At 34.6% G+C, this 20,215-nt stretch overlaps 1 protein-coding gene across 7 annotated transcripts in view; it reads right to left on the minus strand.

Moving 5' to 3' along the window:
- The window catches only part of MXI1 (MAX interactor 1, dimerization protein), a 112,138-nt gene that overhangs the window by 59,650 nt on the left and 32,273 nt on the right, over positions 1 to 20,215 (minus strand). For 5 of the 7 annotated variants that reach the window (XM_001368583.5, XM_016427643.1, XM_001368614.5 and 2 more), the window contains exon 3: positions 6,747 to 6,776. The exons of the other annotated variants lie outside the window; for them this stretch is intronic. In XM_001368583.5, coding sequence (XP_001368620.1) covers positions 6,747 to 6,776 — 30 coding nt within the window. The remainder of the gene's footprint in view (positions 1 to 6,746; positions 6,777 to 20,215) is intronic. 7 annotated transcript variants of the gene reach the window in all.

The following is a 20,215-nucleotide window of genomic DNA, read 5'->3' on the forward strand; positions in this document are numbered from 1 at the left end:
TAAGATATCTGAGGGTCTACATGCCAACACAAACCCAGGAACTATATGAACACAATTACAAAATATTTTTCACACAAATAAAATCAGATTTAAACAATTAGAGAAATATTAATTGCTACTGGGTATTAACTACTACAAGTCAATAGACTAAAAATAATAATTCTACCTAAATTAACTTGTTCAGTGCCATATCAATCAAACTATTAAAATATATAGAGCTAGAAAAAATTCATCTGGAAGAACAAAAGATCAAGAATATCAATTGGGGAATCAATGAAGAAAAAGTGTGAATGAATGTTGCCTAGTAGTACCACATCTCAAACCATATCACAAAGTAGTAATCATCAAAACAATCTGGTACTGGCTAAGAAGTAGAGTGGTAGATGAATGGAAAAGACTGTGTATACAATACTTGGTAAATGACCATAATAATCTAATGGTTGGCAAATCCAAAGATTCATGCTTTGGGGGACAAGAACTCACTATTTGGCAAAATTTCTGGGAAAACAGGAAAACAGTTTGGCAGAAACTAGATATATACTAACACCTCATACTGTACACCAAGATAAAGATAAAATGGGTATTTGATTTAGATAAAAAGGGTGATATAAGTAAATTAGGAGAATATGGAAATTTTTACCTGTCTGACCTATGGGAAGAGAAGAAGATCTAAGGGAATAATTTATGACCAAAGGAGATAGAGAGCACCATGAGATATGTAAATGGATAATTTTGATTACATTAAATTAAAACATTTTTGCAGAAAGCAAAATCAATGCTGCCAAAAGTCTACGATAAAGGTTTCATTTTTCAAAACAGAGAACTGAGTCAAGGAAATCAAAGAAAAAGGAACAGGACTTTTATGTAGAAAAAAAAATGTATAGCAACTTTTTTTGTGTTGGCAAAGAATTGGAAAGTGAGGGGATACCCATCAATTAAAGAAAGGTTGAACAAGTTGTGGTATATGATTATGATGGAATACTATTATGCTATAAGAAATGATAAGCAGGATGCTTTTAAAAAAACTTGGGAAGATTTTTATGAATCCATGCAAATTGAAATGAGCATTACCAGGAGAATATTATATATATGTATGTATATATTAATATATACTATATAGTAATAGCAATATTGCAATGATGATCAACTGTGAATGACTTAATTTTTTGAACAGTACAATGATCTGAGACAATTCCAAAGATCGTATGATGAAAAATTTCATCCATTTTCAGAAAAAGAACTGATGGAAGTCTGAATGTAGATTGAAAAATACTTTTTTTACTTTCTTTTTATTTTTTTCATTGTTGTATTTCCCTTTTCAATATGACATATGGAAATATAATTTATTTTATTTTTTAATATTTTTCCATGTTTACATGATTCATTTTATTTCCCTTCCTTTTCCCTCCCCCCTCCCAGAGCTGACAAGCAGCTCCACTGGGTTGTGCAAATGTTATCACCTATTTCCATATTTTTGCTATAAAGCAATCTTTTAAAGCCAAAATCCCAAATCACATACCAATATATACATGTGCTAAGTGATGTCATATGTTTTTCTTTTGCATTTCTACATCCATAGTTCTTTCTCTCAATGTGGACAGCATTCTTTCACAAAAGTCCTTCAGGAGTGTCCTGGCTTGTTGCATTGCTACTAGTAGCAAAGTTCATTACATTGGATTGTTCCACAATGTTTTACTTTCTGTGTACAATGTTCTCCTGGTTCTACTCATTTCATTTTGCATCAGTTCACTGAGGTTCTCCCAATTTACATAGAAATCCTCCAGATCAACATTCTTTACAGCACAATAGTATTCCATCACCATCATATACCACATTTTTGTTCAGTCATTCCCCAATCAGGGGACAATCTTTATTTTCCAATTTTTTTGCCACCAGAAAGAGTGCAGCTCTGAATATTTTTGTGCAAGTATTTTCCTCATTTCTTTGGGGGCACAACTAGTAGTGGTATTGCTGGATCAAAGGACATGTAATTTTTAAAGTCCTTTGGGCATAATTATGGAACTATATATACATATATTTTTAAACCCTTACCTTCCACTTGGAGTCAATACTATGTATTGGTTAGGTAAGGGCTAGGCAATGGGGGCTAAGTGATTTGCCCAGGGTCACACAGCTGGGAAGCATCTGAGACTAGATTTGAACCTAGGACCTCCCATCTCTAGGCCTGGCTCTCAATCCACTGAGCTACCCAGCTGCCCCCTCTGGAATTATAAATGTTATATAAATGATAGATAAAGCTATGTCAAATTGCTTGCATTCTCAAGAAAAAGGGAAAGGAGAGAAGAGAGAAAATATGAGAACTTAACATTTGTTTAAATCAATTTGTCAATAATTGAGAAATAAAAGTCATGCCAAAAAAGTGAACTTTAAAAATAAAGAATATATAAAATTATAAAACTAGTTATAAAATAATAATATTTTGTGTGGTACACTTTGTAGGATTAAAGGAAGTAATTCAGCAAGGAGATTTCATATGCTTTTTATTATCTGTAAGACTTCATGTTAATATATAAGTTTTGCTGAATATGATTAACATTTTAAATAAAATAAACTATAACTTGGAAGATGTTTAACATGATAATCACATGTAAAATTAATTTTGATGTTGGACTTTTTATTTGAACAAAGGTTTGCAATAACTGACTTAGCATCAAACAGTTTAAAATTTGGCTCTGCATGGAGTTTATTTCTGTAAATTTTAATTTAAAACAAGAATAAAGTGAAAATGCTCACTCACACAAATATGTGGTGGAAAATGGTTGGAGAATTTCACAAACTTGTTAGCTCAAAAAATAAAAATTCATTAAAAAAATTTTAGCTACCTAACCAATTGACAAAAACAAATAGCTAGATATGATGTATACCTTTTTATGGGCCAAAGACAAGTACTTAAAAAAAAAAAACTCTTACCTTCTGCTTCAGAATCAATACTGTGTATTGGTTCCAAGGCAGAAGAGCAATAAGGACTAGGCAATGTGGGTTAAGTGACTTGCCCAGGGTCATACTAGGAAGCATCTTGAGGTCATATTTGAACCCAGGACCTCCATCTCTTGGCCTGGCTCTCAATCCACAGCTGCTCCTCAAGTACTGTTTTAAATTATAAATATACAATTGTATATATTGCTTCCTTTTTTTTTTTAAATGGCATTTATGTACAAACTAATCTTTGATAGGAAAGACTCTCTTTGGATATGACTTTTTTCTTTTCTATCACAGGGACACAGCTTCACTTTCACAAAATCTTGACTGAATGACTGACCAGTGTTGTCAACCAGTTCATTTGAAAATCTGCTTATCAAAATAGTAACATAAAATGAAGATTAAGTTTAAATCAGGAAACAGTCTTAATATTGAAATGAAAGACAATATAAAATTTGTTTATGGAAAACATATTGTAATGATTCAAAATGTATTTAAGATGGTTTGCAATGTGTATGCTCAGCAGTTATGGTTTTCAAAAAGACTGATATCTGCACTATAAGAATATAAAAATGGTAACATTTTGATCAAGTGATTACACAGCTGATGAGATGCAATTTACCTTATAATAGGATGGGGTGGGGGAAGGGAATGAAGAAGTTATTCTGGTGTGGTATATAGAATATAAATCAAGATATGTGCATTCATCTGACCAATCACTGGGAATAGCTTTGTATTCAAAGGTTGAACACTTTTAGCAATTTGGAAACAATTTGATGACAAATTGAGAAACTGCAATAACATGTGCTTAGAAGTGGTCAGTGGTTAATATAACTGTTGCATTAACAATAAAATCATCAGGTATATGATCATGACATGCTGAAACAAACCTATAATGCTTCAAACATGTACATGCTTACTGTCACAGAGGAAAAATATACTTATAGCATAAAGAGGCAATTATTTGCTGCTTAAGGTACCATTAAAGAATTTTTAGCAACAATGCTAAAACCCTCCAGGGGTTCTCAAACCACTAGCTAGGGGGAACTATTCCCTGACAAAGTATCAATCTATACAGTCTTCTTGATTCAGTTCTTCAATAAGCATTTACTAAGTAATAAGCATATATGGCAGGCACTAATACTAGACCCTGTGGACACAAAGACAAAATCAAAAGCCTTTGTTCCTAAGGAATTTACATTCTATTGAGGAAAAGCAACATGTATATAGATAAGTAAACTAATATATACAATGTGAATACAAAGTAATTAGGGGAGGAAAGCATTAACAACTGCAAGGGATGAGTGAAGGACTCCAGGAGGCAACATTTGAGCTGAACCTTGAAGGAAGCTAGAATTCCAGAGAACAGAGGTGAAGAATGTAAATATTCCAGCCATGGGAGGCTTCATATGAAGTCAGAAGATGTAATCTCTAGGACAGGTGACTGAAAGTAGGCTAGTTTGGCTGGAATGCACAGTGTGTGAGGAAGGAGCATATGAAAGCAATTTGGAACCCTAGGTTTGTTGTCAGATTGTCACAGACTTTAAATGTCAACTTGACATATTTGGTCCTAGAGCTTGGGCTAACCTTTTTTGTGCCATGGACCCTGCTGGCATTCTGGTAAAGCTTATGGACCCCTTTTCAAAATGCTATTTTAAAGGCATAAAATAAAATAGAAATAAATGTATTACTAAGGACATTAATTATATTGAAATAAAAATGAATTTTTTTTCTCATGGAAGTTTATGGATTCCTCAAAACCTATCCATGGACCCCTAAGTGGTCTGTGAACCTCAGCTTAAAACCCCCTGTCCTAGAGGGATTAAAGAAATTTAAGCTTTAGGAATATCAATTTGGCAGCAATGAAGTGTGGATTTGAAAGGGGGAGAAAATGGAGGCCGTGTGATGAATTAAGAAGTTATTGCAATAATCTGTGAGAGAAGTGATGAGAGCCTGAACCATATTTATAGTCATGTGAACGGAAAAAAGAGGACAGATGTGAGAGATGTATAGGGTTATAACTGACAAAAGTTGATAACTACTGAATATAAAGGATGAAAAGTGGAACAGATAAGGATGATGACTCACTTTATGAACCTGGGAGACTAGAAATATAAGGGCACAAAGAAACAATGAAGTTGGAAAGGCAGGTGGGTTCAAAAAGAAAGACGATAGGTTCCATTCTGGAACTGATCATTTGAAGCTGAGTTGTTAACTCATAAGTTAAGTTGGGATGTCTCTGGGACATTGAAATGGAGGTATACAGTAAGCAACTGGTGAGATGAGACTGAAAACTGAGAAAGAAAGAGGAGCTTGATAAGCAGATTTCAGAATCATTTCAAAGTCATGATCAAATAATAAGATTACTAAGAAACCAGATCTCAAGGTAATTTCTCTCATTCTCATACACACACACACATACATGCACATGCACAAAAAAAAATAGCACATCAGAGCACAAAAAAATAGGCTAGCAAAGAAGAATGCATTACCCTGCAGACAAATGGACTACTCAATGATCTCCAAATGCATCCTGTTTTACTCCCTGCATTTGAATTCTTCCCCTTGCTATTCCTTATGACTAGAATGACCTCCACCTCTCAACAATCTACCCATTCTTCAAAGCCCAGCCTAAATACCACTTCTATACTCCATGGAACTTTTCCTGGTCTCCTAGTTGAAAGAAAAAGCTTTTTCCTTTTACAACAACAATAACTTCTCATATTTATAAAACACCACAGTGTTTTCTTCACATGAGGTCAACAGGACAAGGATTATCTCCATTTTATGTATAAGAATACTTGGACTTAAAGAAGTTAAGAGTCTTACCCACATTAGAAGTCAGTTTAATTTCATCAAGAACAAGTCATACAAGATTAACCTAACTTCTTTTTCAAAAAATTAGATTAGATGGAGAAATACTGTAGCCACAGTCTGCCTCAATTTAAGTAGGAATTAAGGTAATAATTTGTCTAGGGATATTATAAGATTTTTTTTTTTTGCCCAGGCATAGGTTAGATAACAACACATGAAATCCTACACCACTCTGATTCTAGACTATGGCCTCTCTGGGTTTCAGGTTCCTCATCTACAAAATGCACTAGTTGGTCTAGATTATTTTGAAAATCCCATTCAGCTGAAAATTATACCCAAACATTCATTCAATAAATCTTTAGTGAAGCTGTAAGATACCATGTTAGGCACTCTAGGGAATAAAATGATAAAAAATAATGTTTATAATCTAGCAGAGTATGTAAGACAAATATATACATAAACCAGAATGTAATAAATACCATAAAAGAAAAACAAGGTTTTCAAAGGGAAAAGAACAGGAAAAAAGGTAAAGGGTGCTGGCTAAAACCCCTTAACAACGTGACTGATTTAATAATGGCTAGTAGGGAGAATTCTCTTTATTTAATACTATTTTCTTTACCACAGAGGATTATGAAAGTTCTGTCAAAGAGAAGGAAACTCATGGGCTCTTCAGGTTGTGGTAACAAGAATTAACTAGTGCCTCAGAAATATGATACTTTAGCAACATCATATAAGGATGGTTATTCAATAACAATTAACTTTTACTGGAAGAGTGGAATAAAGGAGATACCATAAAGTGTCTGGGTCATTTCTTTTGGTATAGACAACAAAGGTTTATTTGGGAGAGTGTCTTTTGGAGATTATTGGTTAGGATTATGATGTATATCTTTCTTTAAAACATTACTATTACATATACCATAATACAATCCCTTCACATCAAAATTGTTACTTTATTTTAAAAATTACTTATGTTCACTTTATCATAGACTCACCGATTCTTTTCCAGCTCATTGTGTGTAGACCTGAAAGATGAGAGAGAGGGGAAAGAAAAGGAAAGAGAAAAGAAAGAAAGGAAAAAAAAAGATTAGCCAAATTCTATTGCTGGGGGAGCAAGTCAATCACTAATGACACTACTAGCATATCCCAGGGAATATCCCTAGTAGTATAACATATAGTACTTCTCTAATTCTACTTGCTAAAAGTGAGCATCTATTCATTTAAATTAACTTACATTTTCTTTGGTTTACTAGGAAAAATACTATTGAAATACTAAAGCTGAAATCATATAATTCTTTTAATAAAATCAGCCCCAAATTGTCTTAAGCCCTTTCTTGCTATGGAGAAAGTAACAAGTACCAAAGGAACATTTTATGGAAATCTCTAAGGTTACAATATGACTGCTTTAAATGGTTAGGGCTGGTACCTGAAAATAAAAGGGGGAAAATTAAAAATTAAAATTTTGATGTAATAATAAATAATAAAATAATAAATAAAATAAAATAATAATAAAAATTAAAAATGTGATATCCCTACATCAATTACTGCATCTTTGCAATCTTTAGTAACCATTAAACATTTTAGTTTGATTCTAATCCCTTCAAAATAAGACTATCAGGTCTAAACCATAGAATTTCAATTTTTTAACATTTTTATCACATTATCAATACAATTCAATAATTTCAGGTTCATTTAACAAACATTTATTATCTCCTATATTCTCGGTACTTAAGCAAAGCACTGAAGTTACACAGACAAAAATGAGAGTTCCTCAGTTTTCATTCCACTGGAGAGATACAATATACACACCAATAAGTAAATACAAAGTAATTAAAGAAAGGAGAATGGACAAATACCTGGGGGGGGGGGGTAGGGAAGAGATCATGAAGGGCTTCTCATAGGATATGGCACTTAAGTAGAGCCTTGAAGGAAGCTTGGGATTCTAAAAAGTTTTAATTAAAGGAAAAGTGCATTCCTGATATGGCAGAGGGCCTATATAAAGGCAAGACAACAGGAAATGGAAAGTCAAGTTTAGGGAACAGCTATCATTAATCAAGTTTGGCTAGAGTGTAGAGTTCATGAAAAGGAATAATATGAAATGTCTGGAATAGTGAGAATTAGATCATGAGATAACCAATCCAAGAGATTTGCATTTTATTCTAGAGATAATGGGAAACCAATAAAGCTTGAGCATGGACAGTGCTATAGTCAGACTTGTAGTACAGGAATACTAATTTGACAGTGGAGGATGAGTTGGAAAGGGGAGATTGGGATTAGGAAGGCCAATTAGGAGGCTATTGGAATAGTTTAGGCAAAAGATAATGAGTGACTGAACCAATGTATTAGTTGTATGAGTGGAAAAAATAGGATAGATGTGGAGGCAGAATCTATAAAACTTGGCAATTGATTTGATTTCATGGATGGGGGAGTCAAGGATGACTTGAAGGTTCTCAATCTGACCAAGAGCAATTTGGACAGTGTACCCTCAAAAGAAATGGGAAATTTAAAGGAAAGATAGGTTTGAGAATAAATATGTGTTCGCTTCTGAATATTTTGAGTTTGAGATGGTGATGGGGGAAACATGATGGAAATAGAGATATCAGATAGTTGGAAATGCAAAGCTAGGGTTCAGGAGAGAAATTAGAATGAGGTATGAAGATTAGGAAGTCAATTTCATCAAGAGGAGAGGCAGGAGTGTTGTAGTATATATGACATTGGCCTGGGAGTCAGGACAATCTAGGTTTTATCCTATCTCAGTCACCTACCAGCTATACTACCTTGGGAAAGTTACTCAATTTTTCTGGGTGTCTCAGTTTCTTCATCTATAAAATGAGAGAGTTATACTCAATAATCTCTTAGGTACATCCCAACTCTAACTCTGTCCTATACTAAGATAATCATTGAACCCAAAGGAGTTGATGAAGTTACCAGGATTAAGTATAGAAAGGGAAGAGAAGGAGGTCCAGGATAAAGCTTTAGATGTCACCTACAACAAATGGATCATGATCCATCAAGGGAAAGGAAAAGATCAAACAGACAGGTAGAAAACCAAGCAGAACATCATTAAAGAAGCCAAAGGAAGAAAAAACATCCAAGAGGAAATATATTGATAAAGTAAAAAACTATAGACCTCAAATTAAATTAAGACTGAGAAAAAGAACACTAATGGAACAGTTAAGAGATCCTTGGAAGCCTGAGAGAAGTTTTAGTAGAATAGTAGGATTGAAAGCCAAATTACAAGGAATTAAGGAGCAAATAAAAAGGCAAGGAAATGGAAGCAATGGATGTAAACAAACCTTTTTAGGTGTACTTAGACTATTGGAACAGAATTGCTATTTGCTTCTCTCTCCACTCCAGTCCATTTTCCACTGGGATGACACATTTTCCTAAAAAGCAGGTATGACCATGTCACCTCCTCCCCCATTTAAAAACTCCAGTAATTCTCTATCACCTCCAGGATCAATAACAAAATCCTAACTTTCCATTCTTCTTAAACCACCTTACTTTCTACATTGTGAACAGTGACATTGGCCTCTTTGCTGTTACTCAAACGAGACACTTCATTTCCAGGCTCCAGGTATTTTCATTGGCTGTCCTCCATGAAGACAGTATAGATGTCATGGACTAGGATGGGGTGCCTTAAGATCTAAGAAGCTAAATAAGAGATTTGGAAAGAAGGAGAGAGAATAGTGGAAAGGACAGGAGAATCCATTTCAGTTAGGATGCTCAAAACCAATCAACAAAAGTACCAACTATGACATACTCAAATTCTTAGGGAAAATTCACTTAGTATGTCTTCACAATCCCCAAATTAAAAGATCTCCCTAAGTCTCATACTTCCATCCTCAATTTGTCCTTTGAAAAGTTTTATGAGTTTTTCATTGGTATGGGAGGCAGGACTGAAGGAAGACTAGTGCACATTCCCCATTTCCTCCAATTCCCTTGGATTGATGAAATCTCTCCTCCAAAAGAAGTACAGTATTCTGATGATGTTATGAAGAATAGAGCCATCTGCTCTAAAGACATTACCAAAAAGGTAGACAGTTTCCAGTTTAATAGATAACACAAAATTCAACATTAAATATATAAATACACATACATGAAAAAATTTAAAAACAACAAAAGAAGTGCCTGTTTCTACTTCCATAATATTCTCTGAACCTTCCTCACACTAACCCTAATAATACTGAGTTTTAAAGAAACTTATGGGCAATTCAATGGGTTTAAAGAAGGGAACTGTGCACAGAATAATTTAAAGGTTTTTTTTGAGGGCTTCACCAAATATGAAGGATAATCAATTGGGAAATTAACACTCCCTCTCCCCTTGTGAACAGCACTTTTGATTTAAATGCTTTTATTTATTGATTTTTTTAAACCAAGCAGATTGTGAGATATCCACATATAAGACAATTGGACTTTTGGTAAGTAGAACACTATATTTGTAGAAAAGTAGACTTATTTACCACAAACTTTCAACATTTTGGCAATTCTAGAGATAACCACAAATGAAGAAGATAATATACACAGATATGTAACAGCTGAATTCCAATATTATTGAACTGACTATCAAGGCCAGCACCAAAAGAACAGAGTCTGACCTACTGCTGTGAACAAAATTAAAACAGCGGGTTCTCCCCATCACTTTCAAACAGACAACTTTATTATTTATCTCCTTTCTAAAGAACAAAATGATTGTTAAGGGTGTGAACCTTTTAATCAAGTCAGGAAATTTATGCCATTTTTAGTTGTCTCACTGACAGCATTTCCAAATACCAACAGATAAAAATGGCACTAAATGCTCTAATCTAATTCCTTATCAAAATGTTCTTTTCTCTTAATTTAAAAAAAAAATCAAAAGTGAAGAAAATGGTAGGAACAAGACTAATGTCTCCCTTACATTAAATGTAGCTTTACTCTTAAAATTTAGTTAATATTTATCTCTACTATGTGCAGTGCTATGCATTTTGTAGAATGCATTGATTAAAAACATATGGCTCCTCTTCTCTAGTACATTACATTCTAGTAGGGCAGATGACATGCATACAAAAAACTATTTCAAAAGGGCAATATAGGATGTATGCTGTAAGAGAAGTACAAAATGCTAGGAGTAGAGAAGTGAACTTGAACAAGGGCATGACCATCCTCATGATCATTCAATCATTCTTTACTTCTCACTCTCTCATCCTCTACTATCCACTCTATTGCCAAGTCCTGTTGATATACAGTCACAATGTCTGGCCCAGTCCAAGCCTTAATCATCTCATGTTTTGCTCTTTTTCAGTAGCTTTTTGGTTGGCCTCATTGCTTTCAAGGCTCTGATTCCAACCAGTCCATCTCCATTCAGCTACGGAAATGACTTTCCCAAAATGCAACTATGACTATATCATGCTCCCCTCTACCCTGGCCCCCTCAATCCCTAATCATTAAACTAGTGGCTCCATATTACTTCTAGGAGAGGATATAAAATCTTCTGTTTGGTATTTAAATCCCTCCCTAACCTATCCCCTTCCTCTCTAGTCTTCTTCCACCTTAAGACTGCCACATACTTTCGCATTCAGTGCCACTGGCCTTCTTATTTTGCCTTTTCACTGGCTGTTGCCCATACCTAGAATATTCTCCCTCCTCATCTCTGCTTCCTAGCTTCACTGGCTTCCTTCAAGTCTTGGCTAAAGTCCCATCTTCTGCAAGAAGCCTTCTTCTTCTTTTTTTTAACCCCTTACTTTCTGTCTTGGTATGAATACTATATATTGGTTCCAAGGCAGAAGAGTGGTAAGAGTTAGGCAATGGGGGTTAAGCAACCTGTCCAGGATCACACAGCAACGAAGTGTCTGAGCCCCGATTTGAACCTAGGACCTCCCATCTCCAGGCCTGGCTTTCAATCCACTGAGCTACCCAGCTGCCCCCTGCAAAAAGCCTTCTTAAATGCTAGTGCCTTCCCTCTGTAATTATGCCCATCTAATTCTGCATATAGCTTTTTCATATATAGTTGCTTGTATGTTGTCTGCTCCATTTGATTAGAAGCTTCTTAAGAACAGGAACTATTTTTTTCTGTCTTTCTTTTGTATCCCAGGTGTTTAGGACAGTGCCTAGAATATAGTAGGCACTTTATAAAAGTTTATTAATTTAATATAGAGAATAAAGAAGGCTTCGTGGAAGAAGACACATATGTATTCTGTCTTAAGAATGGGTAAAATTTTGACAGAGATGAGGGAGGGCCTTCCAGAAGGAGAAAAGTACATGAGTAAAAACCTAAGGCATGTTTCAGATGTTTATTTTTATTCTGACAACAGGCTAAACAATATCTTATCTAAAAGCATTGCTGAGTATATGAATAAAGGCATGCCTACAGGATGGTCAAAGAATTGTCTTACAATCAGCTTTACAAAATTAAACATAAAATTAAAAAGGGCAAGAATTTAAACACATACACATTGAAGTGAATAAAAGAAATCTGCAATATTGATAAGTTGATTGAAGCATCTTTGTCTAATCATCTAGCTGTTCAAAACAATATTTGGAGGGGAGGGGCTGGTGGAGAGAGAGAAGAGAAGATACCTAATTATGTGTACAGAGAGAAAATGAAGATCAAAACAGTGATGACAATAAACCATTAATTTAAGGTTCATACATGAGCATGCTCAGAAATAGCTCTCTGCTTCTCAGGGTCAAAATAATAGACCAGGTCCTTTCCAATCAATTTGCCATTGAAATATTCAATCACAATTACACTAAATTCCCCATAAGGCTGAGATGTTTTGAATGATACAACTGCTTGTCCTATTTTATTATTGCAATGAAATATACCTCTGAGAACAAACACTAATGAACTTATCATTTTTCCCCCATTATTTCAAATGCTTAAAACCTTCCAAGGACATAGAAAGCCTTTATCATTTTATTACTGAGTCACATGTAACTTTTTTCACAAATAACATTCCTTTGTGAGAGGCATCCTCCTATACATCCTCTTTGAATGAAAGTTGTTATCTCAGCCAGATCTGTGACTTTTCATTGAATACAACACAGTTCTAATACATAAACTTGTAATTCTACAGGGTGTAGTTTGGTGGCATTCAAGGAAATGAAGCATAGAATTGAAATTGCATAAAATACTCCACTTTGACTCAAGAGCCATGCCAACATTGGGAAAAACAAGCCCAAGAGAATCCTCTTACAACATGAATGCTGTTTTAAAGCATAAGAAAATATCTCTTTCTTTGTTGAACTAATCAGCACTTTCTCAGTTTTGTGAAAATGTTTGTTTCACCTAGTTTCTCATCAGTCATGATTCTTCAGGTAAGTTCCCTCTGAATTATACTTTAGTAAAACTGAGTTACACATTCCAGACAATTGAAAGATCTCTGTGGTATCTCAGATCCTTGATTTCAAAAACATATTTCAAAGGCAAGAGACAGAAAAAAAAATCACCTAGATTAACAAGCTAGAAACTATTCTTACTACCAAGTAAAGGCAGTTTTTAAGGAGGTAGTTCTAAATAGTTATTCCCACAAAGTGGCATTTCCTATTGACAGTCAAAAAGCACTTCTCTTACACATAATGTATTACTTTTTTTTTAAACCCTTACTTTCCGCTTTAGAATCAATACTATGTATTGGTTCCAAGGCAGAAGAATGGTAAGGATTAGGCAATGGGGGTTAAGTGACTTGTCCAGGGTCTCACACTTAAGAAGTATCTGAGGCCAGATTTGAACCCAGGACCTCCCATTTCTAGGCCTGGCTCTCAATCCACTGTGCTACCTAGTTGTCCCTCGGAATGTATTATTTCTGCTGAAAAAAGGCAAACTATACAAAAAGGACAAAAATAAAGGCATCCAATAACATTTATGTTAATTTGATGACTTTTGGCAAAATTTATATCATGCAATAGGTATTACTGAAAATTTGTATGTAAGCTGAATTCCTATAAATCAAATAATATCTTAAATGCAGTGTAAGCCTCCCCTTTTTTTTCCTTTTCAGAAAGGAGTCATCTATTTATTTTTTAGATTTCAATTATTAACCTGGTAAAAATGGCTCTCTATCATCATCGTTTTTCTATCAGTACTAATTTTTTAAAAATGTTATTTAATTGGTCAATTTATAACATTATTCCTTGGTTACAAGAATTATATTCTCTCCCTCCCCTCCCCCCAACCCTTCCCATGACTGACTTGCAATTAGTGGAAGCCCTTTTTTAAAAGAAACTGTTTATCAGACTCCTAGTTTGGGAGTGAGAAGACCCAAGTTCAGATCATGCTCTGATCATTTAAGTATACTGATTATGGCTATCACTGAGCCTTTCTGAGCCTCAGTTTTCACATTTATAAAATGAGAAAGTTGGATAAAGTGACCTCTAATATCCCTAAATCTATCTATTCTATCTAGATCTATTATTCTATGCTCCCCTAATTTGTGTGGTTCATAAACAAAAATTTTCATGTAATTAGATTTGCTGAAGCAAGGTATACATTTTCCAAAAGAAGCAAAAAAGGTTGGTTAACTGATGCTAGCTTCTGATCACACAAAAAATTATTGTTCTTCCACATGGCTAAATCTTATCTTGACCAGTTTTTTCCTCCAACTTATTTCAACTTGTAGAGGAAGTTCTACTGAGATCTTCAAAGATAGTAAGGAATGGAGCCTCCCTGTGATCTTACCTAATTTAAAGGAAAGAGGCTGTCAATTTCCAATAATGAATTAACAGAAAAAATAAATGTTAAATTCAAAAATTAAGATAATGTTTTAAATCAATCAAGATTAATCTAAGAGTACAGTAATCTATCATAAACATACTATAGAAATTAAATCTTGCAAAAATTCAAATATAGCACTGATAATCTTATTAACAACAAAATCCGGAATTTAAAGATTCAGGGAGCACCAGCTATAAGCAGAACTTCAAAAAAAATTCTTTGATCAAGAAGATTCTAAATCATCCATCAAAAAACATAACTGACAAGTTCAAGAGCACTCACTATTACACTAAAACATTTTCAAAGAATCATAAGAGGACAAGAAACAAAAAACAAGTAGCAAATCAAATTTTCAAATAACACAACAGTCTTATCAATCTATTAGCATATTGGATGACAATGGAGGATAAGGGGCACTACTTAAGAGTGTTATGGTTTAAATTTTTTTAATACTCATTTTCCTCAAAAATATCTGAAATGAAGGAAATAGACCATAATAACTCGGGAGAGAAGATTTTTTATGAAACAATTATCTTTAAAATATAAAAATCAAAATAGAGTGAAATGGTAAAATTGTATTAAGGCAATGTAGCATATTAGAAAAAGAACTGGATCTGGAGTTCAGACTATGTGTTTTTTATTATCTATGAGACTAATAAAAATAACCTCAGATTTTACATCCATAAAATAGGGATAATAATGTTAACAGTACAAATGTCAGAGGATGCTGAGGGGAGAAAACTATATAGTTTTTTTTACACTATAGAAACAACATTCATTCCTTTCCATTCAAGAAAAGCACAGAATTTGTGAATTCAACATTATTGCTCCTTTTCAAAATATTCTGATGGGAGGTTAAAAAGAGGAGACTGAGGAAAACAAATGATGAACCACAACACTGAATAACTTTATTTTAAATAAATATATTAAATAATCAACAGTTTTAGTAAGCACCCATTAAGGGCAGAACTGGGCCAGTTGGAGATATAATTGTCAAAGAATTTATATTCTATGAGGGAAGACAAGAAGCCAGTAAACATTCATTAAGCACCAACTATGTGCCAGGCACTGTGGATGCTATGGACATAGAAAAGAGATAAAAAGCAGGCCCTGGTTATAATCCTTAAGGTGGAAGCAACAAGCAAAAAAATATGTACAAACAAGCAATATAAAGCACAAATAGGAAATGAATTAAGAGGGGTTAGGCCAGGTTTCCTGTAGAAAGAATTTTAGCTGGGGCTTAAAAGAAACCAGGGATGGCAATAGGTGAAGATGAGAAGGGAGAACATTCCAAGATTAGGGGACAGCCAGAAAAAATTCCTGAAGCTGAGAAATGGAGTGTCTCATTTGTAAAATAGCTGGAGTCAATGTCATTGGATCTAAGAATTCATGGTAGGGAATACAGAATAGGGAGACTGGAAAGGTAGGAGGGGGCTAGGTTATGAAGGGATGTGAATGCCAAAGAGAGGATTTTGTATTTGATTCTAGAGGCAAAAAGGAGTCAATAGTTTTCTAAGTAAAGGATGACATGATCAGACCCATGCATAGGAAAACTGCTTCAAAATGGAGGATGAAATAGAATAGGGAGAAGCTTGAGGCAGGCAGAGTTATCAGCAGGCTACTGCAATAGTCTAGGTATAAGGTGATGGGGGCTTACACCAGTATGGTGGCAGTGTTAGAGGAGAGAAGGGGGTATAGTTAAGAGATATTGCAAAGGTGAAATTGACAGGTCTTGGTATCAAACTGGATATGGTGGATAAGAGACAGTGAAGAGATGAAGATGACATCCAGGACTGGGAGAATAGCATTATCCTTGACAGTAATAGGGAAGTTAGGAGGTGGGGAAAGATTAAGGGAAAAAGATAATGAATTCTGTTTCGGATATGTTGAGTTTAAGCTGTCTACTGGTTATCCAGTTTGAGATATCGGAAAGGCAATTAGATAAGGGATGATAAAGGGCAGCAAAAAGGTTAGGGTAGGATAGATTTGAGAATCATCAACATAGATAGGGTAATTAAGTCTGTGGCAGTTGATGAGACCACCAAGTGAAATAGTAGACACAAAGGGCAAAGGAAATATAGGACAATAGTGGGATTGGAAGGATCAAGTGAGGAGTTTTGGAGGATGGGAAAGACATGGGCATACTTGTAAGTAGTAAGGAAGGAACAAGTAGATACTGAAAGATTGAAAATAACAGAGTAGGGCTGACAGAGGGGGCAAACTGTTTGAGAAGACAGGTCAGAACAGGATTGCTTGCGTGGGTAGAGGGGTTAGCCATAGTAAGAAGGCTACCTCATTATGTGAGACAGGAACATAGGAGATAAGTGCAGAAGGCATAGGAGTGATAGGAGACAAGGAAGAGAAGAGGGAGCTCAATTTTCTCAAGAGAGAGGATAGGGAGAGGTAGCACCTTTGGAGATTTGAATAGGGACAAAAAGGCTTAGAAAAGACTCTGTGGGGAGTGGAATAGTGAGTTAATAAGGGAGGTGAATTACCTGACAGCAGTGAAGGTCCAGGTGAGGCCATATGACAAGTGTATAGTGGATCCAGGCAAAATGGTTTTGTGATTGTTGCCACCTTTTCCAGCAGCATATGTGTCAGAATAGGGTTTGGTAAGAGAAGGCAGGAGTTGTAGAAAGCCAGTAAATTATGGTTAGAGGATTTTGGAATTCTTGGACATAAAGTTGTTGTATTTGTGAGTGATGGGAAGATAAAGGGTATGACTATCTTTGTGACTAAGGTGGAGTAGAAGAATAGGTCATGGAAAGTGAGTAGGCTGAAAAACTGAATATTCAAGGTGTTTAAGAAGAATTCATATTTATCTTGAAATCTACACCCCCCCTTCCCCAATTATGAGGGTGAGAGCTGGGGAGAAGAAAAACTATAAGCCGGATATCGAACTCACTGAGAAAAGAAGTGAAGGCACTAGGATGTCTGTGGACAACAGCTACCAGGATTTCAGTTTCATGGTAAAGATAAATTGCATGAGCCTCAAAGGAGGAGAGGTTTTCATAAAACATACACAAAAAAAATACAAGGTAAATTTGGGGGAAAGGTACTAGCAGCTGGGAATATTTGGAAAGGCTTCATATACTTGTGGTGAGCTTTAATACTATTATCAACTGACTGGAGTGCCACAAAACTCTATGCCCTTCGAAATGTACCTTGCACAGAGTAGAAGTTCAAAAAATAACAGAGCTAGAATTAATGGCAATATTTGTAAAAAACACATATTCAAGTATTACAGAACTGATCTTATTCTTGTTCTGTTAATATACCAAATTCTTTCCTCTTAGTACTGGGAACAGATTCTTAAAGTCTATTTCACAGAGCTCAAATGCCAAGTGGAAAACATTAGTACATATGTGGAAATATATCCCATAGAGGGCTAAGTGGAAGCTCTGAAGGTTTCTCTGATACTAAAGTCATGGAGCATAAAAGATTTCTGGTACTAGGATAGACATTCCACAAATCTCACTGCAAATTTTAAGATATACTATAAGCTTAATTTTAGTCCATCAATATGCTAAAATTTAGACCATTGGGAAAAAACCTCACTTTTTCTTTAATTTGTTCTCTTCAACTTCATTTCACATTATCAATACAATTGAAAATCTTGGTTTATTGTAAAAAAAAAAAGTCAAACACTAGTGATCTTCAGCTTTTAGATATTCAACTTAGAGTTTATAAGATCTAATAACATACAATTTACAGTTCTCTCCATTTACACCATAAATTAATAAATGTATTAGTCAGAATGCAGATATACGTTACCATATATTTTAAGACAATGGATTCCAGCTCTGAACAGAGACCAAAATCTTGATCTCTAATTCCTAAACTTGGTACTGAGAAACTAACAATGGGAAAAAGAGGGACTAAAACAATAATATAGTCCAGTAAATAGCCTCAAGTTTCCCTAAAAATGCCTATCAAAAATCATCCCAAATGATTTCTTCATTTTCTGAATTTTTACAGGAGAAGAATGTAGGAATTATTCATTATCATAATAATTCACTTTTATATGGCATTTTAATATTGTGCTTTCTTCACAATAGCCTTTTGAAGTAGCTAGTACAAGTATTATTTCCATTTTATTGGTGAACAAATATCTGAAAGGTTAAGCAATTTGCTCAAAGTCATAAAGCAAGAAAATGGCAGAACAGAGATTGGAACTCACACCAAAGAATCACATATTCAGTATCCTATTATGATCTTAGGATATAGCTTCTGTTTTCACCTTTCATGCTTCTATTACTATCCACAAGAGGTACTTAATCTTTTTTTTGTGTCATGAGTCCTTTGGGTAGTCTGGTGAAGCCCCTGGACCCTTTCTCAGAATAGTACTTTTAAATGCATAAAATAAAATACATAGGATTAAAAAGGGAAAACAATTTTACTGAAATCCATTCATCAAATTTAAAGACATTAATGGATCCCAGGTTAAGAACTTTTTGATTATATAGTGCCTCTCCTCATGAAGTGGAGGTAAGATGTTTGTACACTGCATGATACTGTATCATATTAAGCAACAATTTATGTAACTGATTACTACCTTGCCCTGTTGAGATATTTGTTATCAATTAAACAAACCTGTCTAGTGTCATTCCACAGTAACGAAACAATTGAGACTCAGCATCTTCCATCCATTTTATTTCATGTCCTCCATCTTTTGTTTTCAAGTATGTATTTTACATGTTCTGACTTGGTCCTAGTTTTTCTAAACTCCCTAGATGTATACATCATGAAGCAGCACTGTTTTTGAACAAAAAACAAAAACAGAAATCCTCCTCAATTATACAGTCCTTTCAATATTAAGTTAGTTACTATAACTTTATTCTATACTCTTATCAGTGAAAAAACAAACTTCTTCATGGTTTCTTCTAATTAAAAATGAATTTTAAAGGAACCTTGTCTTGTCAATTGAAACAAGAAATGAAGAAAACCAAATCTGTCATAAAATCCCCAACAACAATGCTACTGGGAGCATATTCAGATTTTGGTTTTCAATAACTAGAACTCAAACATTTTCAAAATTTTAAACACATGTGTACACGAACAAACACATACATACACAGACACACACACACAATCCACTCAATCATTTCCCATGATTGCTTTTCTGGCCTGTGATTTCAGTCTTGTAGGGAACTCCAGGTTAAGAAACATTTTCTATCAGTGCCAGAACAACTGCTCTGAGAATGATTGTCTTATGGATTTTATAGATCTGCATGGGGGCACTGAAAAGATGGGTTATTTGTCCACTGCTTTTCAGAGGTGGAAACTTGAACCCCAGTTTTCCTGAATCCCATGATGAAAGATGTAGTATGAAAATATTACATAAAATTTTAAGGAAAAGAAAAGAAAAATCCAAGACATTTTGTTCTGTAGTTGTTTATGTAATTATATCCATTATGCAAATTATCCCCAAATAACTCATGTCATCATGTTCTACTTTCTTACTTTCATGTTCACATATATTTTCTGCAGACACTTACTCTATGGGGCAAATTCCTCATTAAGAAAAAGAGTGCTGCTGATCTTTTAGTTTCGATTTGAAACACTTAATGAAAAGTCAAGGTATGCTTATTGTGAGGAATCTATGGAATTGGTCTCTCCATTCAAACCAAGTTTCCATGTCCATTTGCCTCCTTCCTTTTGGACTTTAATATTTTGAGGTCTGTAGATAAATGTATTCCACTGAAAGGGTGAACCACCAAAATATGAGAAATTCTAATGGAAAACAATGCTGACACCACTATGAGTTTAACT

Source organism: Monodelphis domestica, chromosome 1 (assembly GCF_027887165.1).
Source record: "Monodelphis domestica isolate mMonDom1 chromosome 1, mMonDom1.pri, whole genome shotgun sequence".
Classification (NCBI taxonomy): Eukaryota; Metazoa; Chordata; class Mammalia; order Didelphimorphia; family Didelphidae; genus Monodelphis; species Monodelphis domestica.